This window comes from Leucopleurus acutus, assembly GCF_964270905.1.
Source record: "Leucopleurus acutus genome assembly, chromosome: 19".
NCBI lineage: Eukaryota > Metazoa > Chordata > Mammalia > Artiodactyla > Delphinidae > Leucopleurus > Leucopleurus acutus.
The window spans coordinates 13,991,332-14,017,799 of NC_139161.1; the positions used below are offsets into that span (position 1 = coordinate 13,991,332).

At 39.1% G+C, this 26,468-nt stretch overlaps 1 protein-coding gene across 6 annotated transcripts in view; it reads right to left on the reverse strand.

Annotated features, from left to right (window-relative positions):
* The window catches only part of CEP95 (centrosomal protein 95), a 59,459-nt gene continuing 32,991 nt past the window's right edge, over positions 1–26,468 (reverse strand). For all 6 annotated transcript variants that reach the window (XM_082860469.1, XM_082860468.1, XM_082860467.1 and 3 more), the window contains 9 exons: positions 8,720–8,859; positions 7,846–7,935; positions 6,592–6,721; positions 5,427–5,596; positions 5,239–5,313; positions 3,862–4,014; positions 1,138–1,284; positions 779–850; positions 1–490 (listed from right to left, as the gene is read on the reverse strand). In XM_082860469.1, coding sequence (XP_082716595.1) covers positions 314–490; positions 779–850; positions 1,138–1,284; positions 3,862–4,014; positions 5,239–5,313; positions 5,427–5,596; positions 6,592–6,721; positions 7,846–7,935; positions 8,720–8,859 — 1,154 coding nt within the window. In that variant the 3' untranslated portion in view covers positions 1–313. The remainder of the gene's footprint in view (positions 491–778; positions 851–1,137; positions 1,285–3,861; positions 4,015–5,238; positions 5,314–5,426; positions 5,597–6,591; positions 6,722–7,845; positions 7,936–8,719; positions 8,860–26,468) is intronic.

Consider the following 26,468-nt stretch of genomic DNA (forward strand, 5'->3'; position numbering starts at 1 on the left):
CTGATTTAGAGATCTTTTTTTGGGGTCCTCAAGTGCTATTTTTTTTTTTTACTGTTTTTGTTCACCTACAGCAATAGGCTTCAGAAGCTGGCTGCTCAGTTGCTTTTGTGCACCTCTTTTAAAGTTTTAGGTCATAAATTCAAAGCAATAAACTTTAAGAAAATTTTTATTTTCAAAGTTAGTTATTTCATAAAAAGTATTAGTCAGTATATAGATAAGTTAAGTTATTTAGAAATGATTCTTCTGGGTTAGATTGTTTACCAGGGCAGAGCTAGAATTGAGCCAGTAAAGTCCACACCTAGGAAGTCTGGCCTCATAGGAAGGGATTTTTACTGTACTGAAAGGAAGCCAGATGAAGCCGAGATTTGAAGCGCTCAGCTTCCAATTCCCGGAAGAAAGCATCATCGTCGTTCTGTGTTATCATGTACTGCAGCTGTTGAATTTCCTTCTCCATCTTAGATCTCAGTTCCCTCTTCACCTTATACAACATCTAAAAGAGAATTCATGTCATCCTGCTATTCACAACATTGATCCAGGCCCTCATGTATTTTTATTCCCTCTCCACCTTCCTGCTCATCAAGCTTCTGCAGTAATTTTAATAATTTCTCAGCAGCTCTTACAGAGACCTGAACAGGTAAAGTTAAAATCACAGAATACATGTTTTAAATTGTAGATCGATCTTATTAGTATCCTCTCCATTCCCCTTAAAAAGTGTAGTACAGTTGTTTTCCATTTCTTAAAAATGTAAATAAATGATTTCTATCTTGTTAATGATTACCTGGGCCTGGGATTTCTCTCTGGCTTTGAGCTCTTGACGTTCCTGTGATATGGCTTCTGCCAGGAATGAAAACTGTTTACAGGGAAGAGAAAAAAACCTTATATTTGTGTGTAGTCTAAATGTAACAATTCTTATGTTCATAGGCTTAAAATCTTATTTTAATGGAAATAGGGCAATATTCTGTACTGTGGTCAAGCACTAGCTTATTTTACCTTAAATTTCAGTCAGTCCAACCTGTACAGTGACAAGTTCCAGATTAATATGTGGAGGCTTACTTGTTCAGCAGACTAAGCTGATGTCTGACACCGGGCAGTCAGGATTAAGCACATCAGAATGTAAACTAGTAGCGGCGAACCCACCTGGTCTTTATAGTAGTTCTCCATTGAGTCCAGTTCATTTTGGTGCTGTCTCTTTTGTTCATCTCGCTTTTCTTTGGCATAGTTTCTTAGGTCTCGTAATCTTTGCTTTTGAATCTGTAAACCTTCTTCAAACAGTTTCTTAAATATCTGCCAGTTATTTAGTCAGAAAGATAGTTACGGTGAATTTTCATGGAGGAATAAAATTCTGCCCAACTAGAGGTATGTAAAAAATCTATGTGAACTACAATCAGTATAAAGTAACAGCTTTATTGAGATATAATTCACATACTATAAAATTCACCCTTGTAAGATGTATAAATCAGTAGATTTTACTATATTCAGAGTTGTGCAACCATCACCGCTAACTGCAGAACATTTTCTTCACTCCAAAAAGAAACCCCATAACCATTAGCAGCCACTCCCCCTCCCCCTCTCCCTAGCAATCACTACTCCACTTTCTATGCCTACAGATTTACCTATTCTGGACATTTCACATAAATGGTATCATATAGTATGTGGCCTTTTGTATCTCGCTTCTTTCACTTAGCATAGTTTTTCAAGGTTCATCTATATTATAGCAGGAATCACTATGAAATTCTTTTTTTCATTGCCACATAATACTCTACTGTATGGATATATCACACTTTATCAATTCACCAACTGATAGACGTTGTTTCCTCTTCTTGGCTGTTATAAATAGTGCTGTTGTGAACATCTGTGTATAGTTACCTAGGAGTAGAAGTGCTGAATCATATGTTTAACCTTTTGAAGAACTGCCAGACTGTATTCCAAAGTGGTTGCACCATCTTATAACCCCACCAGCCCTGCATGTGTGTTCCAACTTCTCTACATCCTTGCCAGCACTTTTTTATTTTAGCCATCTTAGTGGGTGAGAGTTTATCTCATTGTGGGTCTGATTTGTATTTCTTAAATGACTAATGGTATTCAGCATCTTTTCCTGTATCCCAAAGATTCTTAACTACTTTCAGAAAAGAACTCTCAAGCAGTCATGTATATAGGAAAAGAACCCTAGAGTAGAAAGAAACACTGCATGTACACAGCTGAGGGCCACGTGGTTATCATCTAACTAGGCCACAGGTACACAAACTGTTCAAAGGATTCGGATATGCTCACTTGTCCTCCACTGACTGATCAAGAATTCTTACTAAAGTACAGTCATGCATTCATCAGCCGGCAGCATTGCCTTAGTGTCAAATTACTTAACCTCTCAAAGCCTTAGTAGTATCCTCTAGAAATGAGGATAATAGTATGACCCACTTCAGAGTACTGAGTCCTGTTAAGTATAATTACCTTAATGTTTTACTCTAGAGATGAAATTTATTGCTAGTTTGGAATCCCAAGCTTGATGAGGATGAGATAGCAAATACCTTGTGGAAAGATCTCACAGCATATCTGTCCTACATTATTTTCCTGGTTTTGAGTGGAATCCGAGGTCATCTAATCACACCTTAAATTCCTGTCTCTTACAACATGCTCCCAAACCCCTAAAGCAGGTGTCCTGCAGAAGTACCGACACTTGGGACATCAGAGGGAATTAAGACCTCACATTAAGATAAGGACAGTAGAGAAATACAGATAAAGAGGCACATGAAAAGATGCTCAACTTCACTAATTATTAGAGAAATGCAAATCAAAACTACAATGAGGTATCACCTCACACCAGTCAGAATGGCCATCATTAAAAAGTCTACAAATAAATGCTGGAGAGGGTGTGGTGAATAAGGGAACCCTCCTACACTGTTGGTGGGAATGTAAGTTGGTGCACCCACTATGGAAAACAGTATGGAGGTTCCTCAGAAAAACTGAAATCAGAATTATCATATCCAGCAATTGCACTCCCAGGCATATATCTGGACAAAACTAATTTGAAAAGATACATGAACCCCCTGTGTTCACTGCCAGCACTATTCACAATAGCCAAGACATGGACACAACCTAAATGTCCATCAACAGATGAATGAAGATGTGGTATTTATGTACAATGGAATATTACTCAGCCATAAAAAAGAACAAAATAATGCCATTTGCAGCGACATGGATGCAATTAGTGATTATCATACTAAGTGAAGTCAGAAAGACAAATACCGTAAGATACCACTTATCTGTGGAATCTAAAATATGACACAAATGAACCTATCTACCAAACAGAAACAGACTCACAGACATAGAGAACAGACTGGTGGCTGCCAAGGGAGAGAGGGTTGAGGGGAGGGGGTTGGGGGAAGGATGGAGTAGGCCATTGGGGTTAGCAGATGCAAGCTTCTATATATAGGATGGATAAACAACAAGGTCCTACTGTATAGCACAGAGAACTATATTCAGTATCCTACGATAAACCATAATGGAAAAGGATATATAAAAAATGTGTATATATATGTATAATATATATACATGTATATATGTATAATATATATATTATATTCATATATATATGAATCACTGCTATATAGCAGTAATTAACACAACATTGTAAACCAACAACAATTAAAAAAAAAAGACGGGCAGTAGAGACAGAGTAGACTGGGATGCACTATGGGGGTAATAAAATGAGGTGTGGGCCAAGTCTGAACTCTAGCCAGCATTTTGGACTTGCATTTGGATTTTGGATTCACACTGGGACAAGAGTCACAAAGAAGGTGGTCCTAAAAGGTAACAGACAAAATTTACCTTCTTAACTGGATTGGACAGAAAAGCAATATTTACCATTTCTTCCCGGGTCCTCATTCTCATCATTTTTGAATGCAACTGAACTCTATAATCATCATAATATTTTCGGGCACGAACAGTCTGCTGCCGATTTTCTTTTATCTTTGATTGGGTCAACTTCTGCCTGTGAATGCGGTCCTTGAAGTCTTGCTAAGAAAGGGAAGGGGAAAAAGAGGTAAGGACATGAGGAAGACAGACTCCAGTGTTCTCATCTGTCCCACTCCCCAACACGATGTCTTCAGGCAGTAAGCCGCGTATGGAGGGCCAGTAGCCTGCTAGCTGGGCATAGAGTGTGAAAGCCTGTCCGTCCCCAGAAATCCTTTAGTCTTTAGTAGGTTCATCACCTTAGTCAGAAGAGCTGCCCCACAGTCCCATGGTTAGGACTCCACGCTCCCACTGCAGGGGGTGCGGGTTCAATCCCTGGTCAGGGAACTAAGATCCCATATGCTGCACAGCCAAAACAAACAAACAAACAAACAAACAAAAAAAAACACACAGAAGAGCTGCCCCAATAAGCCCCCAAGGCTGCAGAGAGCAGCAACAATCCTCATGGACTGAGAGTCTCATCTCCCCATTTCACCAGGGAGTCATCTAAGCCATACCCAGATGCCTGCTTAAAAGAAGTAGAAAACTGGCACCCTCAAAGATGTTCAAGCAGAGCTTGAGTTAACAGAAGTATCTATATCAAAACTAAGGAACTTAGGTGATATCTTAGCAAAGTAGTGAGGGTGAAATGAAGTCATGTACACAAAGCCTTCAACTAGGTGTCCAGACACTTGTTTTCTTTTCCCCGCACCAGAGTCTCACATGCAGTTCCTGATGGCTTCCCCTTCTTTCTCTGAAACTGCTTAGAATTATAGTTCTCATTGCTTATCTCTATACTCAAGTTTCTTCCTCTGGCTTATTGTCTTTGATCTCTGTCCTCCCCCTTCATGATACTCAGAGGATAATGTTGTACTGTGTACGATTCTCAGTCCAAATTATAATGGAGGCATAGACAACCTCAGCTTTCTATTTGGGACCTGAGAAAGAAAGGAGAGGACAAAAAACACTAAGTTATAACCACCTGGTACCTCGAAGAGGCTTGGAGGTAGAGACAAACCTGGATTAAAATCTCAACCTTGCCCTTGCTGATTATGGTGGGACCCAGGGCAAGTTAACATCTCAAAGCTTCAGGTTTTCCATTTCATAGAAAACGTTTCTATTATGTTACTATAAAGACTAAATGAAACTGTGTATATAAAGTATCTAGCACCTTACCCTCTCATTAATTTTGGTTAAAGACCTAAATGCTTCCACAGGTAAGTGTAAGAGGTTTGAGTCAGTGGGGATATTGCCCAGCTGGTACAAATAAAAGTAATTAATATAACTTACCAGTCTCTTGTTATGTTCATATTCTTTCTTGATAAGCACAGTAAGGAGATCGTGCCTTCTCAAGGCTTCTTCTATCTTTAAGTGGGATACAAGGAAACGAGGTTAATAATTCTATTCACTAGATTATCAAGGATAAGCTCTGCCCCTTTTTGGTTTATACTCCTATGCTTAATTGACAGTTATCTTACTTCATCCTGGAGTTTCTTCTTTGATCGATTTTCTCTATATGCATCTTTTTTGAGCTGTTCAACCTGTGCAATTTGCTGTTTCCACATTTTGCTTAGTGTTTGACCAGAAACATAGAGAAATGGAAACTGCTCCAGCATCAGGGGCAGGAGACTGTGCTCATTCACTGTCACTGCAAGGTGAAAAAAAAAAGATGCTCTTAATCTGAGAAACTCACTGACAGCTTTTAAGAAGAAATCTCATCCCACCTTCCTGCGAGATCAAAGCTTATCTAAGTGATGTGGTTCTGAGCTTGAAAAGAACAATTCTAAAAGTGTGTTATTACTTTTGCACTCCTTCTCTGATTGGGATAGCCAATTACTAGTAAGGATGAAAATAACCTCAACATTTCTGACTGATGACATGCTGGTTTTGTGAAGTCCATCCTAACTGCTCAGCTGATTCAGTGCCTGGGGTGGATGCTGTGTGTGTGGTCAAACTGCCTCCCAGGAGGGCTGAGGAGTGTTAGTCTCTGTCTGATGGGATGTAGTTAGAAGGCCAGTGGTCTTTGAAACTGTACCCTGGCACCAACTGTCAATGTAACAGGAGCTGGACAGGCCCTCTGCTTGCTTTGGAGCACCCCTTTGGTTCTACCAACTTCCCAGAAACAAAAGACAACCAGCATGAGTGAGCAGAGTGAAGCTAAAGCTGGAACAGCTGGTCATAGCCATCACATTCCTTTGGTGCCAATATATTGGTATATATTTAAGAGTTTTAGAGAGGGCTTCCCTGCTGGCACAGTGGTTGAGAGTCCGCCTGCTGATGCAGGGGACACGGGTTCGTGCCCCGGTCCGGGAGGATCCCACACGCTGCGAAGCGGCTGGGCCCGTGAGTCATGGCCACTGAGCCTGCACGTCCGGAGCCTGTGCTCCACAACGGGAGAGGCCACAGCAGTGAGAGGCTCGCGTACCGCAAAAAAAAAAAAAAAAAAAAAAAAAGTGTTCTAGAGAAATGCCTCATTAAGAGTTTTATCTCTCTTTACAGAAATCTAGCATATGGCAGTGAGAGAAGAGGGAACTTTCTCCAGCTGACTGGTAGATGCTGGTTCTCAGTGCTGTGTCCTTGGCATGTAGCACACACTTTGAAAGGATGCCAGTTTTCCATAAAGTACAATTTTGTGGTTCTTACTTGGAACTGCTTTATTTGGCTTTGGCAAGCCACCTCTTGGACCTGGAGTTGTGGTTTTTCTAGAGTAAATCTTCCAGGGCTGACTATGTTTTGGAGTTCCTTTATGAACAGTTTCTCTGTATATTTTTTCCTTAGGAGCAGATATAAAACAGAATAGAAATGGTAAGTCTAATAACTTTCATACATCATCTTAAATATTACATAGGGACAAAAACAGCTAACATAATCCCCAGCCAAACCACCTTACTTCAAATTTCTACAGTCTGGGGATTTCCCTGGTGGCACAGTGGTTAAGAATCTGCCTGCCAACGCAGGGGACATGGGTTCGAGCCCCGGTCCAGGAAGATCCCACATGCCGCAGAGCAACTAAGCCCGTGCGCCACAACTACTGAGCCTGTGCTGTAGAGCTGTGAGCCACAACTACTGAGCCCGTGTGCCACAACTACTGAAGCCCATGCACCTACAGCCTGTGCTCCACAACAAGAGAAGTCCCACACCACAATGAAGACCCAACACAGCCAAAAATAAATTAATTAATTAAAAAAAATTTCTACAGTCTGGTTATTTACCTACTCTAAGTTAAATGCCTCTTTAGTTTCTGGCATCCTTTGGAATTTGAAAAAGCACTGAATCTTTTTCAAGTTTCATAGTTGCCATAGCCCCACACCCTAAATACAACTACTAATGATGTTCTGATGTACTTGCTTCTTTTGACAACCTTTTAAACGTAGATTAAAAAAGTTCTTAAACGATGTTTAGTTTTAACCACACTGTATGCTATATTCTGTTTCGTTTATGAACATTTTAGCATAAGCATTTTCTCCATGCTTTCATTTAGCTTCTGTAACTATTCTTTTGAAAGGCAACGAAACTTATGCTTTGGGTGTCTTCCAACCAGGCATGGAGCAACTGGGATTTCCTGTCTTCTTTTACTCTCCCTCTTTAACTTGTCAGCCTAGACTATCTTTTAAAGCCTTGGTGAACTGATAAGCAATAGAAGCCCTTAAAAACTGATGGAAGTTTTAGGCAGGAAGGAAAAATACTAGTTTTGGGTACCATGTCTTGCCACATTTTAGCAACTTGCCTACCTATGAATAAAAGAAAATCCCACATCATGAAATGAAATTCTGCTTTTTTCTAAGGGGCTAATAATGATTAAGGCCCTGTTGATTCTTTTCCTTTTAAGAAGATCATCTCTGTACTTTCCACTGATCTGATCAAATGGCATTTATTACAGTAGAGACTTTTACCCACTGTTTCCTCCTTGTCATTTATTCCTAGAGGTCCAATATTCTCTTGAACTTTATTTCTTCTTAGTTCCTTTTCAAATGCTTCAGTTATTGCCTACAGGGGAAAAGGCCATATGATATTATAGTTATTAAAAACATACAAATGAAAATGAAGGAAAAAAATCAATCTAATATTCTGCCATTCCATTCACTTTTTAAAGTTCCTTTCAGGCTATATATATTATTAAATATACATTATTTAACAGATATGTAATTGGGACATAAAACTTTACATATTTTTTGTGTTCTCACAGTTCCTGTAACTATTTTGATACACACTTGAGTGGAAGTTACATGTTTGAGTTGAAGTTACATGTTATTTTAAGACATCTAAATTAGTTTGTTTTCACCATTATAAAACATACTGTAGCAAACAACTTAAGTGTTCTAAATTTATGCTACATTTCAAAATCCCTATTCCACAGTAGAAAGTCTTCCTTAGTAATCATACATTCTCCTGTTGAACCCTAACAGGAGGGGTCTCATTCCTGTTTGGGCATTTTCATCCTATCTGTAATTCAAATAGCCGGTCACATTTAATCCACCTCAAATTCTCTTCATTTCTAAAGCTCTCTCTACACGGATATACTTTCTTAACCCACCAGAGTACTGACTAAGCTATATCTAATAAGGTTAGTTTTTTTAGAGTTTCATGAGTACAAGTTTTATGTTCCCTAATGGGGGATGTAAAAGCTATGTCACATAATTTTGTCATCCACTCAGCTCAAGAATATTAAATGCATTTTAAGCCTTTAGTCAACAGCATGTTCACTGTAGCATCTGGCTAAGGGTAAAAGGTAATGCCTGCTGCCCAATGGCGGTCAAGTGATGGGATATACCTTTGCTTGAAATCGGCGGATATCTGTTACTTTTGGCTTTCGCTGCCTTTTTCTCTCCATATGGAACTGTTTGTTTTTGTTAATTGGAGATGGAGAAAGTGAATGAGATCTGGAGGGTGGCTTTCTATGCATGGCAAGTCCTACAACACAAGAGAGACATGTACCATCAATTTCTGACAGTCAGAAATGTTAAGTGGGCACCAAACAGTTGACTGTTACCAAATCCAAAGAGACTATGGATGTGCTAAATGTACTCTCTCCTATAACTAATTTCTGTTTGTTTATATGTTTAATCACACCAAGCAAACGGACTAATGCACATAATGTGTACTCAAAATGTCTCAAAGAAGTACTAAGGTTCTATATTCAATTTTGGGTTGAAAATGGTGCAACATGTGGAATGCCTGCTGCACACTCATGGTGGTGGAGGAGAAAAAGCCATCTGAGCTGTATGTCTGCTATCCTTTTACCTATCTAGGTCCTGAGGAGGGGGCTGTAAGTACATATACACATCCTTATAAAGCAGAATGCTTATACGCAAAGGTTACTGTAGCTTAGCAGTTTTAAGCAGTCCTGTTCTTCCCTACGTAGCCATCTAGCCCTCCTAATTCCATACTGCCTAAGAGATCTAACGAATTACTTCCCTCCACAAACCTTTTTATGTTCCACCGTTTATAAATATGCTCAGGAATCTGCTAATTGTGAGGAGGGGGACTCCATGCCTTTTTGGAAAAGCAAATAATTCAATATAGCTCTAAGGTCAAGGAAATTTATTTGATACCCTTCTAAATAAATTTTCCCAGAAAATTAAAATGTCCGTGAGCTTTTTTCTCTTCACTCTCTTTTAATTCAAATCTTTCAAATTAATTTAAAACTTAAAGATGTTAAGTTAACCTGACTTGCACAATCTATTTTAAATGATGTTTTAATAACACTTTTATTATGTCCACAATGTATTCTTCTTTAGAAACTGAAGCGCCAATAAAAATAACGTTTTAACTTATAATGTGTTTTTAAGATGGGATACAATGTACATGTCAGGAAAACATGTAGGCTACTGGATGATGGTTCCTAGAGATTACCTGAGTCAAATTTAAGGGAAGACAGATGAAATAATCAAGAGAACGAAAAAGTACTCTTGGAGTAAACAAAACAAAACAAAACAAAACTGAAAAGTTAAGGAAATTTTGGATGAGAAATGGATTGCTTCTAGAGAAACAAGGGATGACCAAAGTCGATAGAAGTGAATGGAAAACGTGCAAAGTTTTAGTTGGTGGAAGACAGGATAATTATTTGAACAAGCAGTAGGAAACATCTGCAAGGATGTGGCAAACCAGAAACTGTCATGCATTGCTGATATGAGTACAAACTGGTGCAATCACTTTGGAGGGGAATTTGGCAATGGTGGAAAAGTGTAAACTCCTCAGTCTAGCAATCCTAGTAGATATAGATCCTAGAGAAACTTCTGCACATATTTACAGGTTGTTCATTGCAGAACTGTTTGCAGTTATGAAATCTGAAAACAATCTATATGTCCTGCAATGGTGGGGGGGACATATATATAAATAAAAATACATACTCATACAAATGGGGTACACTGTATGAACTCAGTTATGCAGTAGTTAAAATGAAGAACTGGAAGTATCAACATAGATTTTTTAAAACAATGTTAATAGAAAAAAAGTTGCAGAATAATATATATCTGTATATTAAAAAAACATAAAACAATAGTATATTTAGACAAGTAACAATGCTATTAAAGTATAAAGACAGGGATGAGACAGTCCAGTTCAAGATGGCAAAATAGAGGCTCCTGAACTCACCTCCTCCCACAGACACTGAAACCTACACTAAATATGGAATAATTCCCTCTGAAAGGAATCCAGACACTAGCTGAGTGACATGAGAAAAAACCCACATCAAAAAGGGTTGTGGCACAGCTTAATCTACTAGGAGCCATTAAGAATGAAGAAAATGGTTTGGACAAACACAAAGATTTGAGACCCAACCAAGAGCTAGGGATGGGCTGAATGATAAGAGTCATCTCCTATGCAAGACTACTCCTTCGAGACTGGGAGAGTGGCTGTTTTATCTAATGCACAGAAACCAACACAGTCAGGAAAACAAAGAATGTTCCAAACAAAAGAACAAGATAAAACTCAACAAACAGATTTTGATGAAATGGATAAAGGATTTACTTGATAAAGAGTTCAAAATAATGGGCATAAAGATGCTCACTGAGGTCAGGAGAACAATGAGAATTTCAACAAAGTGAGAATTCTAACGAAGAGAAAATATAAGAAAGTACCAAACATAAAAAAATATTTTTAAAAAATAAAAAAATATTTTAAGTACCAAACAAATCACAGAGCTAAAGAATACAATAATGGAGGTTGGGAGTCCGCCTGCCAATGCAGGGGACACAGGTTCGAGACCTGGTCCCAGAGGATCCCACATGCCATGGAACAGCTAGGCCTGTGCACCACAGCTGCTGGGCCTGCGCTCTGGAGCCCATGTGCCTGGAGCCTGTGCTCTGCAGTGGGAGAAGCCACCGCAGTGAGAAGCCCACGCACCGCAATGAAGCATAGCCCTTGCTCACCACAACTAGAGAAAACCTGTGCGCAGCAACAAAGACCCAACGCAGCCAAAAATAAGTAAATAAATTAAAAAACCAAAAATGAATACAATAATGGAGTTCAACAGCAGACTAGGTGAAGCGAGAGAAAGCATCAGCCAACTTAGGGCAATGGAATTCATCCAAACAGAAGAGCAAAAAGAAAAAACAATGAGAAAAAGTGAAGAAGACTTAAAGGACTCCATCAAGTGGACCAATATTCACATTATAGGGATCCCAGAAGGAGAAGGGAGAAAGTGGCAGAAAGCTTATACAAAGAAATAATGGCTGAAAACTCCCCTAATCTGGGGAAAGAAACAAGACATTCAGATCCAAGAAGCCCAGAAACTTTAAAATAAGGTAAATCCAAAGAGACCCACACTGAGACATATTATAATTAAACTTGTCAAATTTAATTTGAGAGACTCTTAAAAGCAGTAAAAGAAAAGCAACTTGTTACGTACAAGGAAACACCTATAAGACTATCAGTAGATTTTTCATCAGAAACTTTGCAGGCCAGAAGAGAACAGCTAAATATATTCAATCTGCTGAAAGAAAAACTGCAACCAAAAATACTCTACCCAGCAAAGCTGTCCTTCAGAATTGAAGGAGAGATAAAGAGCTTTCCAGACAAGCAAAAGCTGAATGAATAAGGAGTTCATCAACATTAGTACAGCCTTACAAAAAATGTTAAAGGGACTTTTTTTTTTTGGCTGCACTGCACCGTGCGGCTTGTGGGTTCTCAGTTCCCCAAGCAGGGATTGAACCCAGGCCATGGCAGTGAAAGTCTGGAATCCTAAACACTAGGCCACTCTGTTAAAGGGACTTTTTCAAGTTGCAATAAAAGGGTGCTAATTAGTAACAAGAAAACATATAGAAATGTATAAATCTCATTGGTAAAGATAAGTAATTATTTAAATTCAGAATACTCTAATGTTATGATGGTGGTAAGTCATATACCAAATCTGGTATGAAGACTGACAAAAATAGTAAAAATAACTATAACTACAATAATTTGTTAATGGATACACAAGGAAAAAGAATGTAAAATGTGGCATCAAAAACATAAAATGAAGGGAAAGTAAAAATGTAGAACTTTTAATATGTGTTTCAACTTATCATCTTAAAATATGCTGTTATAAATATGTTTTATATAAGCCTTATGGTAACCACAAAGCAGAAACTTAGATACACAAAACAAAGAGAAAAATCTAAGCTACTATTAGGGAAAATCCTCAAGTCACAAAGGAAGACAGCAAGAAAAGAAGAAAGGAACAAAGGAATTACAAAGCAGCCAGAAAACAATTAACAAAATGACATTTAGACCATATCAATCAGTAAATAATTACTTGAAATGTAAATGGACTAAATTCTCCAATCAAAACACACTGAGTAGCTGAATGGATTAAAAATTTAAAAAGACCCAACTATGTTGCCTACAAGAGACTCCATCTTTAAGAACACACATGGACTAACAGTGAAGGGGTGGGAAAAGATATTCTATACAAATGGAAACCTAAAGAAAGCTGGTGTAGTAGCTATACTTCTAACAGACAAAATAGACTTTAAGACAAAAACTATAATGAGAGACAAATAAGATCATTATACAATAATAAAAGGGTCAATTCATAAAGAGAATATAATTTTATGTAAGTTTTTTGCACCTAACATAGGAGTATCTAAATATATAAAGCAAATATTAACAGACCCAAAGAGAGAAATAATAATACAGAAATAGTAGGGGACTTAGATTCCCCACTTTCAGCAGTGGATAGATCACCCAGACAGATCAATATGGAAATACTGGACTTAAATTACATGTTAGTCCAGATAACTTAACAGACATTTACAGAAAACTCTTATGCCAAAGCAGGAGAATAACCATTCTTCTCCAACGCACATGAAACATTCTCTGGGATAGATCATATGTTAGGCCACAAAACAAGTCTTTGAAAATTCTAAATGACTGAAATCGCATCAAGCATCTTTTCTGACCATGATAGTATGAAACTAGAAATCAATTACAAGAAGAAAATGGGAAATTCACAAATACATGGAGATTAAGCAATATCATACTAGCCAACCAGTGGGTCAAAGAAATCAAAAGAGAAATTTTTAAAATCTTAAGAAAAATGAAAATGGAAATACAATATACCAAAACTTATGGGATGCAGCAAAAACAGTTGTAAGAGGAAGTTCATAACAATAAATGCCTACATTAAAAAACAAAGATATGACACCTAAAGTCAAGCACCAAAATAAACAGGTGGAACTATATCAAAGTAAAATTCTGCACCACAAAAGAAACGATCAAAGAAATGAAAAAAACCACCTACAGAATGGAAAAAAAAATTGCAAATCAGATCTCTGGTAAGGGGTTACTATATAAAATATAAAGAATGCTTACAACTCAATAGCAAAAAACCAAATAATTCAATTTAAAAATGGATAAAAGACCTGAAGAGACATTTTTCCAAAGAAGATATACAAATGGCCAACAGGTACATGACAAGGTGCTCAACAGCACTAATCATTAGGGAAATGTAAATTAAAACTACAATGAGATGTCATCTCACGCCTGTTAGAATGGCTATCATCAAAAAGAAGTAACAAGTGTTGGCAAGGATGTGGAGTAAAGGAAACCACTGTGCACTGCTGGTGGGATTATAAATTGGTACAGCCATTATGGAAAACAGTATGGAAGGTCCTCAAATAATTGAAAATAGAATTACCATATGATCCATCAATTTAATCTCTGGGAATATATACAAGGGAAACAAAGACACTACGTTGAAGAGGTATCTGTTTCCCCATGTTCAAAGCAGCATTATTTACAATAACCTAGACATGGAACAATAGTAAATGTCCACTGACAGATGAATGGATAAAGATGATGTGGTATATACATACAATGAAATGTTATTCAGTCATAAGAAGGAAGGAAATTCCACCATTTGTGACAACATGGATGGACCTTGATTCCATTTTGCTAAGTAAAATAAGTCAGACAGAAAGACAAATACTGTATGAAATCACCTGTATGTGTAACTGAAAGAAAAAAAAAAAAAAAAGAAACCAAACTCACTTAAATGTGGAAATCTTAAATTAAAAAAAAAAGCCAAACTCATATAAAAAGAGATCAGATTTGTGGTTACTAGAGGCATGGGGTAAAGGGTGGGGGAACTGGTCAAAAGGTACAAACTTCCAGTTGTAAAATAAGTACTAGGGATGTAATGCACAGCATGATGACTATAGTTAACCCTGCTGTGATGGTGTATTTGAAAGTTAAGAGAGTAGATACTAAGAGTTCTCATCACAAGTGAAATATTTTTTTTTTTTGTATCTACATGAGATAACGGATGTTCTCCCACAGGAGTGAAAGTTCTGAACCCCATGACAGGCTCCCGAGCCTGGGGGTTTGGCAACAGGAGGAGGAGCTCTCAGAGAATCTGGCTTTGAAGGCCAGTGGGGTTTGATCACAGGAATCCCACAGGACTGGGGAAAACAGAAACTCCACCCTTGGAGGGTGCACACAAGGTCTTGCGTGCACCAGGACCCAAGAAAAAAAGCAGTGATCTCATAAGAGACTGGGCCAGACCTATCTGCTAGTATTGGAGGGTCTCCTGTGGAGGCAGGGGGTGGCTGTGGTTCACTTCAGGGACAAAGACACAGGTGGCGGTACTTCTGGGAAGTACTCATCGGCATGACCCCTCCTGGAGGCTGCCATTTTCTTACCAGGACCTGGCCCTACCCAACAGCCTGTAAGCTGGCTGTGTGCTGGGATGTCTCAGGCCAAATGGCCCACAGGGCAGGAACACAGCCCCACCCACCAGCAGGCAGGCTGCTTAGAGTCTTCCTGAGCACACAGCTGCCCAGTTAACACACCCCTTGATACAGCCCAGCCCACCAGAGGGACAAGACACAGCTCTACCCACCAGTGGGCAGGAACCAGTCCCTCCCACCAGGAAGCCTGCACAAGCCTCTTAGACAGCCTCATCCACCAGGGGGCAGACAGCAAAAGCAAGAAAAGCCTCTACCCTGCAGCCTGCAGAATGGAAACCTCAATCACAGAAAAGTTAAACAAAATGAGACAGCAGAAGAATATGTCCCAGATGAAGGAACAAGATAAAACCCAAGAACAATTATGTGAAGTGGAGATAGGCAATCTATGCAAAAAAGAATTCAGAGTAATGATAGTAAAGATGATCTAAGATCTCAGAAAAAGAATAGAAACACAGATCGAGAAGATACAAAAAATGTTTAACAAAGACCTAGAACAGGGGCTTCCCTGGTGGTGCAGTGGTTGAGAATCCGCCTGCCGATGCAGGGGACACGGGTTCGTGCCCTGGTCCGGGAGGATCCCACATGCCGTGGAGCGGCTGGGCCCGTGAGCTGTGGCCGCTGAGCCTGCGCGAGCCTGTACTCCGCAACGGGAGAGGCCACAGCAGTGAGCGGCCCGCGTACCGCAAAACAAAACAAAACAAAAAGCAAACAAACAAACAAAAAAGACCTAGAACTAAAGAACAGAGATAAATACAATACAATAACTGAAATGAAAAACACACTAGAAAGAATCAATTGCAGAATAACGAATAACTGAGCTGGAGGACAGAATGGTGGAAATCACTGCCAAGGAACAGAATAAAGAAAAAAGAATGAAAAGAGATGAGGACAGTCTAAGAGACATCTGGGGCATTAAATGCACCAACATTCACATTATACGAGTCCCAGAAGGAGAAGAGAGAGGGAAAGGACCTGAGAAAATACTGTAACAGATAACAGATGAAAACTTCCCTAACACAGGAAAGGAAACAGTCACCCAAGTCCAGGAAGCGCAGAGAGTCCCAGGCAGGATAAACCCAAGGAGGAACACGATGAGACACACAATAATCAAACTGACAAAAATTAAAGAGAAAGAAAAAATACTAAAAGCAACAAGTAACATACAAAGGAACTCCCATAAGGTTATCAGCTGATCTCTCAGCAGAATCTCTGCAGGCCATTAAGGGAGTGGCATGATATATTTAAAGTGATGGGGAAAAAGTCAAGATGGTGGTGTGGGAAGACATGGAATTAATATCTCCCCACAACTAGGGTGCCTGCCGGCTGCTGGTGAGAGACTCTGACCCCCAAGGAGACGAGAGGAACCCCAGAGTGAACCAGTAGGATGTATGGGAACCGAGGGGGGAGGAGAACTGGAGGCCAAGATTGGCGCCCCTGAGGCTGGGGAGATCAGGAGAGGCAGGTGGGAGGGACTCTCTGGGAAGAGCGGGAGAGGAGCAGAGGGTGATCGCCTGGCCCACTAGGGCCGGGGAGCTTGCTGAGCTGCCAAGCCAGTTCTCCCTGCTCCAAAGCCCCATCCAGGCTGCGTAGTCCTGGAGGCATAGGAGGGAGGCCGGGGAGATCAGGAGTGGCAGGCGGGAGGGGCTATCCAGGAGGAGTGGGAAAGGAGCGGAGCGCGATTGCCCTGCCAACTGGGGCCCAGGGAGCCTGCTAAGCTCCCAGGCTGGCCCCCTGCGATCCAAAGCCCCCTCCTCCAGGCCATGTGGGTCCTTGGGGGCATAGGAAGGAGGCCGGGGAAATCAGGAGAGGCAGGTTGGAGGGGGCCTCCAGGAGGAGCAGGAGAGGAGCAGAGGGCAATTGCCCTGCCCACTAGGGCAGAGGGAGCCTGTTGAGCTCCCAGGCCAGTCCCCTGCCCTCCAAGGCCCCCCCTTACCCCACCTCCAGCCACATTGGTCCTGGGGGCATAGGAGGGAGGCCCAGGAGATCAGGAGAGGAAGGTGGGAGGGGCCCTCCCAGGCCCCAGACCAGAGGAGCAGAAGAAGAGAGGAGGGCATTTGCCCTGCCCACTTGAGCCCAGGAAGCCTGCTGGGCTCCCAGGTGAGGTCCCCTGCCCTCTGAGACCAGGGGTGGGAGGCACACCTGGGCCCCTTCTGTTCCTTGACCCTAAGCCCCACCCCCCACAGCCCCCAGGGCCTTTTCCATCCCTGTGGGTCCTGAGCATTGGCCCCGCCCACCGCACAAATCTCCCTTGCTTAGGCCTCCCTCTCCACAGCCAAGGGCTCCCCCACCCCGCCCTTTTTATTTTTCTTTCCCTCCTCTTTTTTATGATTGTGGTACTGGTGTACTTTCCGGTTGTTGATTCATCTACATTTTTATTTTTACACTCTTTTTAACGTATCTGTTAGTTTCCTAGTCTAATTTTATTTTTTTACATTGTTATTGTTCTATTTTTTACTTTTGCTGCCCCACGCGGCTTGCAGGATCTTGATTTGTGAGCTCTGCAGTTGGAGCTCCAAGTCCGAACCACTGGACTAACAGAGAACCTCAGACCCCAGGTAATATTTATTGGAAGTGAGGTCTCACAGAGTTCCTCACCTCATCAGCACCAAGACCCAGCTCTGCCCAACAGCCTACAAACTCCAATGTTGGAAGCCTCATGCCAAACAACCAGTAAAACAGGAACACAATCCCACTCATTAAAAAACAAAAAAAGAAACAGCAAAAAAATGTCACAGATGAAGGAACAAGGTAAAAACCTACAAAGCCAAATAAATGTAGAGGAAATAGACAATCTACCTGAAAAAGAATTCAGAGCAATGACAGTGAAGATGATCCAGAATCTCGGAAACAGAAAGGAAGCACGGATTGAGAAAATACAAGAAATGTTTAACAAAGATCTAGAAGAACTAAAGAACAAACAAACAGAGATGAACAATACAATAACTAAAATGAAAAATACACTAGAAGGAATCAATAACAGAATAACGGAGGAAGAAAAATGAATAAGTGAGCTGGAAGACAAAATGGTGGAAATAACTGCCGAGGAGCAGAATAAAGAAAAAAGAATGAGGGCTTCCCTGGTGGCGCAGTGGTTAAGAATCTGCCTGCCAATGCAAGGGACACAGGTTCGAGCCCTGGCCCGGGAAGATCCCCCATGCCGAGGAGCAACTAAGCCTGTGTGCCACAACTGCTGAGCCTGAGCTCTAGAGACTGCAAGCCACAACTACTGAAGCCTGTGCACCTAGAGCCCATGCTCCACAACAAGAGAAGCTACAACAATGAGAAGCCCTCACACTGCGATGAAGAGTAGCCCCTGCTCACCGCAACTAGAGAAAGCCTGCACACAGCAACAAAGACCCAACACAGCCATAAATAAATAAATGTATTAAAAAAAGAAAAAAAGAATGAAAAAAACTGACAATCTCAGAGACCTCTGGGACAACATTAAACACACCAACATTCGAATTATTGGGGTCCCAGAAGAAGAAGAGAAAAAGAAAGGGTCTGAGAAAATATCTGAAGAGATTATAGTGGAAAACTTCCCTAACATGGGAAAGTAAATAGTCACCCAAGTCCAGGAAGCACAGAGAGTCCCATACAGGATAAACCCTAGGAAAAACACATCAAGACACATATTAATCAAACTAACAAAAATTAAATTCAAAGAAAAAATATTAAAAGCAAGGGAAAAACAAAAATAACATACAAAGGAATCCCCATAAGGTTATCAGCTGATTTTTCAGTGGAAACTCTGCAGGCCAAAAGGGAGTGGCAGAATATACTTAAAGTTATGAAAGAGAAGAACCTACAACCAAGATTACTCTACCCAGCAAGGATCTCATTCAGATTCGATGGAGAAGCCAAAGGCTTTTCAGACAAACAAAAGCTAAGAATTCAGCACCACCAAACCAGCTTTAGAACAAATGCTAAAGAAACTTCTCTAAGCAGGAAACACAATAGAAGAAGACCCACAAAAACAAACCAAAAACAATTAAGAAAATGATAATACGAACATACATATTGATAATAACCTTAAATGTAAATGGATTAAATGCCCCAACCAAAAGACACAGACTGGCTAAATGGATACAAAAACATGACCCATATATATGCTGTCTACAAGAGAGCCACTTCAGAGCTAGGGACACATACAGATTGAAAGTGAAGGGATGGAAAAAGATATTCCATGCAAATGGAAATCAAAAGAAAGCTGGAGTAGCAATACTTGTATCAAATAAAATAGCCTTTAAAATAAAGACTGTTACAAGAGATAAAGAGGGACACTACATAATGATCAAATGATCAATCCAAGAAGATATAACAATTATAAATGTTTAGGCACCGAACATAGGAGCACCTCAATACATAAGGCAAAGGCTAACAACCATGAAAGGAGAAATCGACAGTAACACAATAATAGTATGGGACTTTAACACCCCACTTACACCAATGGACAGATCATCCAAACAGAAAATAAGTAAACACAAGCTTTAAATGACACAATAGACCAGACAGATCTGATATTTACAGAACATTCCACCCAAAAGTGGAAGAATATACTTTCTTCTCAAGTGCATATGGAACACTCTCCAGGATAGATCACATCTTGGGTCACAAATCAAGCCTCAGAAAATTTAAGAAAATTGAAATCGTATCAAGCATCTTTTCTGACCACAACACTATGAAACTGGAAATCAATTACAGGAAAAAAAATTGTAAAACACCCCAAATACATGGAGGCTAAACAGTGCACTTACTAAATAACCAAGAGATCACTGAGGAAATCAAAGAAGAAACTTAAAAATACATAGAAACAAATGACAACGAAAACATGGTGACCCAAAACTTATGGGACGCAGCAAAAGCAGTTCTAAGAGGGAAGTTTACAGCTATTCAATCTCACCTCAAGAAATAAGAAAAACCTCAAATAATCTAACCCTACACTTAAAACAACTAGAGAAAGAAGAACCAAGAAAACCCAAAGCCAGTAGAGGGAAAGAAATCATAAAGATCAGAACAGAAATAAATGAAATAGAAACAAAGAAAACAATAGCAAAGATCAATAAAATGAAAAGCTGGTTCTTTGAGAAGATAAACAAAATTGTTAAAGCCTTAGCCAGACTCATCAAGAAAAAAAGGGAGAGGATGCAAATCAATAAAATTAGAAATGAAAAAGAAGAAATCACAACTGATACTGCAGAAATACAAAGGATTGTAAGAGACTACTACAAACAACTATATGCCAATAAAATGGACAACCATGAAGAAATGGACAAATTCTTGGAAAGGTTCAATTTTCCAGGACTGAACCAGGAAGAATTAGAAAATATAAACAGACCTATCACAAGTAATGAAACTGAAACCTTAATTAAAAATCTTTAAACAAACAGAAGTCCAGGACCAGATGGCTTCACAGGAGAATTCTATCAAACATTTAGAAAGGAGCTTATACCGATCCTTCTCAAACTCTTCCAAAAAATTGCAGAGGGAGGAACACTCCCAAATTCATTCTACAAAGTCTCCATCACCCTGATACCAAAACCAGAAAAAGATACCACAAAAAAAGGTAATTACAGACCAATATCACTGATGAACATAGACACAAAAATCCTGAACAAAATACTAGCAAACAGAATCCAACAGCACATTAAAAGGATCATACAGGGCTTCCCTGCTGGTGCAGTGGTTGGGAGTCCGCCTGCCGATGCAGGGGACACGGGTTCGTGCCCCGGTCTGGGAGGATCCCACATGCCATGGAGCGGCTGGGCCCGTCAGCCACGGCTGCTGAGCCTGCGCGTCCGGACCCTGTGTTCCGCAATGGGAGAGGCCACAATAGTGAGAGGCCCGCGTACTGCAAAAGAACCAAAAAAAAAAAAAAAAAAGGATCATACAACATGATCAAATGGGATTTATCCCAGGGATGCAAGGATTCTTCAATATATGCAAATCAATCAATGTGATATATCACATGAACAAATTAAGGAATAAAAACCATATGATCATCTCAGTAGATGCAGAAAAAGCTTTTGACAAAATTCAACACCCATTTACAATAAAATCTCTCCAGAAAATGGGCATAGAGGGAATCTACATAATAAAAGTCATATATGACAAACCCACAGCAAGCATCATACTTAATGGTGAAAAACTGAAAGCATTTCCACTAGGATCAGCAACAAGAAAGACAAGGATGCCCACTCTCACCACTCTTATTCAACATAGTTTTGGAACTCCCAGCCACAGCAATCAGAAAAGAAAAAGAAATAAAAGGAATCCAAATTGGAAAAGAAGTAAAACTGTCACTATTTGCCAATGACATGATACTATACGTAGAAAATCCTAAAGATGCCACCAGAAAACTACTAGAACTAATCAGTGAATTTGGTAAGGTTGCAGGATACAAAATTAATGCACAGAAATCTCTGGCATTCCTATACACCAACAGTGAAAAACCAGAAAGAGAAATTAAGGACACAATCTCATTCACCACTGCAACAAAAAGAATAAAATACCTAAGAATAAACCTGCCTAAGGAGGTGAAAGACTTGTACTCAGAAAACTATAAAACACTGATGAAACAAACCAAAGATGACATAAACAGATGGAGAAATATATCATGTTCTTGGATTGGAAGAATCAATATTGTGAAAACGACTATAGTGCCCAAAGCAATCTACAGATTCAATGCAATCCCTATCAAACTATCAATGGCATTCTTCACAGAATTAGAACAAAAAAATCTTACAATTTGTAAGGAAACACAAAAGACCAAGCAATGCTGACAAAGAAAAATGGAGATGGAGGAATTAGGCTCCCCGACTTCAAACTATACCACAAAGCTACAGTAATCAAGACAATATGGTAATGGCACAAAAACAGAAATATAGATCAATGGTACAGGAAAGAATGCCCAGAGATAAACTCACACACATATGGGCACCTAAATTATGACAAAGGAGGCAAGAACGGACAATGGAGAAAAGACAACCTCTTCAATAAGTGGTGCTGAGAAAACTGGACAGCTACATGTAAAAGAATGGAATTAGAACACTACCTAACACCATACACAAAAATTAACTCCAAATGGATTAAAGACTTAAATGTAAGACCAGACACTATAAAACTTTCAGAGGAAAACATAGGAAAAACACTTTTTGACATAAACCACAGCAAAATCTTTTTTGACCCACCTCCTACAGTAATGGAAATAAAAACAAAAATAAAAAATGGGACTTAATTAAACTTAAAAGCTTTTTAACATCAGGGAAACCATAAACAAGATAAAAAGACAACCCTCAGAATGTGAGAAAATATTTGTAAATGAAACAACAGACAAAGGATTAATCTCCAAAATATACAAAGAGCTCATGGAACTCAATATCAAAAACACAAACAATTGAGTTAAAAAATGGGCATTAGACCTAAATAGACATTTCACCAAGGAAGACATACAGATGGCCAAGAAGCACATGAAAAGATGCTCAACATTACTAATTATTAGAGAAATGCAAATCAAAACTACAATGAGGTATCACCTCTTGCTGGTCAGAATGGCCATTATCAAAAAAGTTAGAAACAACAAATGCTGGAAAGTGTGTGGTGAAAAGGGAACCCTCCTACACTGTTGGTGGGAATGTAAATTGATACAACCACTGTGGAAAACAGTATGGAGGTTCCTTAAAAAACTAAAACTAGAACTACCATATGACCCAGCAATCCCACTACTGGGCATATACCCTGAGAAAACCATAATTCAAAAAGAGACATGCACCACAATGTTCACTGCAGCACTATTTACAGTAGCCAGGACATGGAACCAACCTAAATATCCATCAACAGATGAATGGAGAAAGAAGATGTGGCACATATATACAATGGAATATTACTCAGCCATAAAAAGAAAGAAAACTGAGTTATTTGTAGTGAGGTGGATGGACCCAGAGTCCGTCATACAGAGTGAAGTAAGTCGGAAGGAGAAAAACAAATACCATATGCTAACACATGTATATGGAATCTTAAAAAAAAGTTACTGATGAACCTAGTTGCAGGGCAGGAATAAAGAGGTAGACATAGAGAATGGACCTGATGACATGGGGTGGGATGGTGAAGCTGGGACGAAGTGATAGTAGCATTGACGTATATACACTACCGAATGTAAAATAGTTGGCTGGTAGGAAGCAGCAGCATAGCACAGGGAGATCAGCTCGGTGCTTAGCAATGACTTAGAGGGGTGGCATAGGGAGGATGGGAGGGAGGCTCAAGAGGGAGGGGATATGGGGACATGTATATGCATATGGCTGATTCGCTTTGTTGTGCAACAGAAACTAACATGGTATTGTAAAGCGATTATACTCCAATAAAGATGTATTAAAATAAATAAATTAATAAAATGATCAAAGGGAAGAACCTACAACCAAGAATACTTTATCCAGTAAGGCTCTCATTCAGATTCAAAGGAGAAATCAAAGCTTTACAGACAAGCAAAAGCTAAGAAAATTCAGGATCACCAGACCAGCTTTGCAACAAATGCTAAAGAACTTCTCCAGGCAGAAAAGAAAAGGGCACAATTAGAAACAAGAAGAATACAAATAGAAAAGCTCACCATTAGGCAAACATACAGTAAAGGTAGGAAATCATCTGCATGCAAATATCATATCAAAACCAGCAACTGTGAGAAGAGGAAAGCAAAAATGCAGGATATTGGAATTGCATTTGAAATTAAAAAACCAGCAACTTAAAACAATCTTGTTTATATATAGACTGCTATATCAAAACCTCACGGTAACCACAAACTGAAAATCTACAAAAATACACACACAAAAAAGAAAAAGGAATCCAAAGACAACACTAAAGTTAGGCATCAAATCACAAGAGAAGAGAACAAAAGAGAAAGGGAAGAAAACAGACCTACAAAAAGAAATCCCAAACAATTAACAAAAGGGCAATAAAAAAATACATATCAATAATTACCTTAAACATAAATGGATTAAGTGCTCCAACCAAAAGACACAGACTGGCTGAATGGATACAAAAACAAGACCCATATATATGCTGTCTACAAGAGACCCACTTCAGATCTACGGACACATATTGAATGAAAGTGAGTGGATGGAAAAAGGTTTTCCATGCAAATGGAAATCAAAAGAAAGCTGGAGTAGCAATACCCATTTCAGATAAAATAGACTTTAAAATAAAGACTGCTGTAAGAGACAAAGGACACTACACAATGGTCAAAGGATCAATCCAAGAAAAAGATATAACAACTGTAAATATATATGCACCCAACATAGGAGCACCTTAATATATAAGGTAAATAAATACAGCCATAAAAAGAGAAGTCAACAGTAACATGATAATAGTAGGGGACTTTAACACCCCTCTTTCATCAATAGATGGATTAGCCAGATAGAAAATAAATAAGGAAACACAGGCCTTAAATGACACATTAAACCAAATAGACTTGATATTTATACAGCATTCCATTCAAAATCAACAGAGTATACATTCTTCTCAAGTGCACACAGAACATTCTCCAGGATTGATCGCATGTTGGATCACAATGCAAGCCTTGGTAAATTTAAGAAAACTGAAACCATATCAAGCATCTATTCCAACCACAATGCTGAGATTAGAAATCAACTACAAGAAAAAAACTGTAAAAAACACAAACACGTGGAGGCCAAACAATATGCTACTAAACAACCAATGAATCACTTAAGTCAAAGAGGAAATCAAAAAATACCTAGAGACAAATGAAAATGAAAGCAAAATCTATGGGATGCAGCAAAACAGTTCTAAGAGGGAAGTTTATAGTGATACAATCTTACCTTAGGAAACAAGAAAAATCAGAAATAAACACCTAACCTTACACCTAAAGCAACTAGAGAAAGAAGAACAAACAAAACCGAAATTCAGTAGAAGGAAAGAAATCATAAAGATTAGAGCAGAAATAAATGAAATAGAAACAAAGAAAACAATAGAGAAGGTCAATGAAACTAAAATCTAGTTCTTTGAAAAGATAAACAAAATTGATAAAAGCTTTAGCCAGACTCATCAAGAAAAACAGGAAGGGGGCCCAAATAAGTAAAATTAGAAATGAAAAAGGAGAACTTACAACAGACACCACAGAAATACAACGGATCTTATAAGAGACTGCTACAAACTAGATGCCAATAAAATGGACAACCTGAAAGAAATGGACAAATTCTTAGAAAGGTAAAATCTCCCAAGACTGAACCAGGAAGAAATAGAAAATATGAACAGACCAATCACAAGTACTGAAATTGAAACTGTGATTTAAAAACTCCCAGCAAACAAAAGTCGAGGACCAGATGGCTTCACAGGTAAATTCTATCTAACATTTAGAGAAGAGTTAACACCTATCCTTCTCAAACTATTCCAAAAAAATTGCAGAGGAAAGAACACTCCCAAACTCATTCTATGAGGCCACGATCACCCTGATACCAAAACCAGACAAAGATACCACAAAAAAAAGAAAATTACAGGCCAATATCACCGATGAACATAGACGTAAAACTCCTCAACAAAATACTAGCAATCTGAATCCAACAATACATTAAAAGGATTATACAACACGATCAAGTGGAATTTTATCTCAGGGATGCAAGGATTTTTCAATAACTGCAAATCAGTCAGTGTGATACACCACATCAACATATTGAAGAATAAAAATCCTATGATCATTTCAATAGATGCAGAAAAAGCTTCTGACAAAATTCAACAGCCATTTATGATAAAAGAACCCTCCAGAAAGTGGGCAGAGAGGGAACATACCTCAACATAATAAAGGCCATATATGACAAATCTACAGCTAACATCATACTCAACAATGAAAAGCTGAAAGCATTTCCTCTAAGATCAGGAACAAGACAAGGATGTCCACTCTCACCACTTATACTCAACATAGTTTTGGAAGTCCTAGCCACAGCAATCAGAGAAGAAATAAAAGGAATCCAAATTGGAAAAGAAGTAAAACTGTCACTGTTTGCAGATGACATGATACTGTACATAGAAATCCTAAAGATGTTACCAGAAAACTACTAGAGCTCATCAATGAATTTGGTAAAATTGCAGGATACAAAATTAATACACAGAAATCTGTTGCATTTCTGTACACTAAGAAGATCAGAAAGAGAAATTAAGGAAACAATCTCCATTTACCATTGCATCAAAAAGAATAAAATACCTAGGAATAAATCTACCTAAGGAGGCAAAAGACCTGTAACTTGGAAAACCATAAGATGCTGATGAAGGAAAACAAAGATGACACAAACAGATGGAAAAATATACCACATTCTTGGATTGGAAGAACGAATATTGTCAAAATGACTG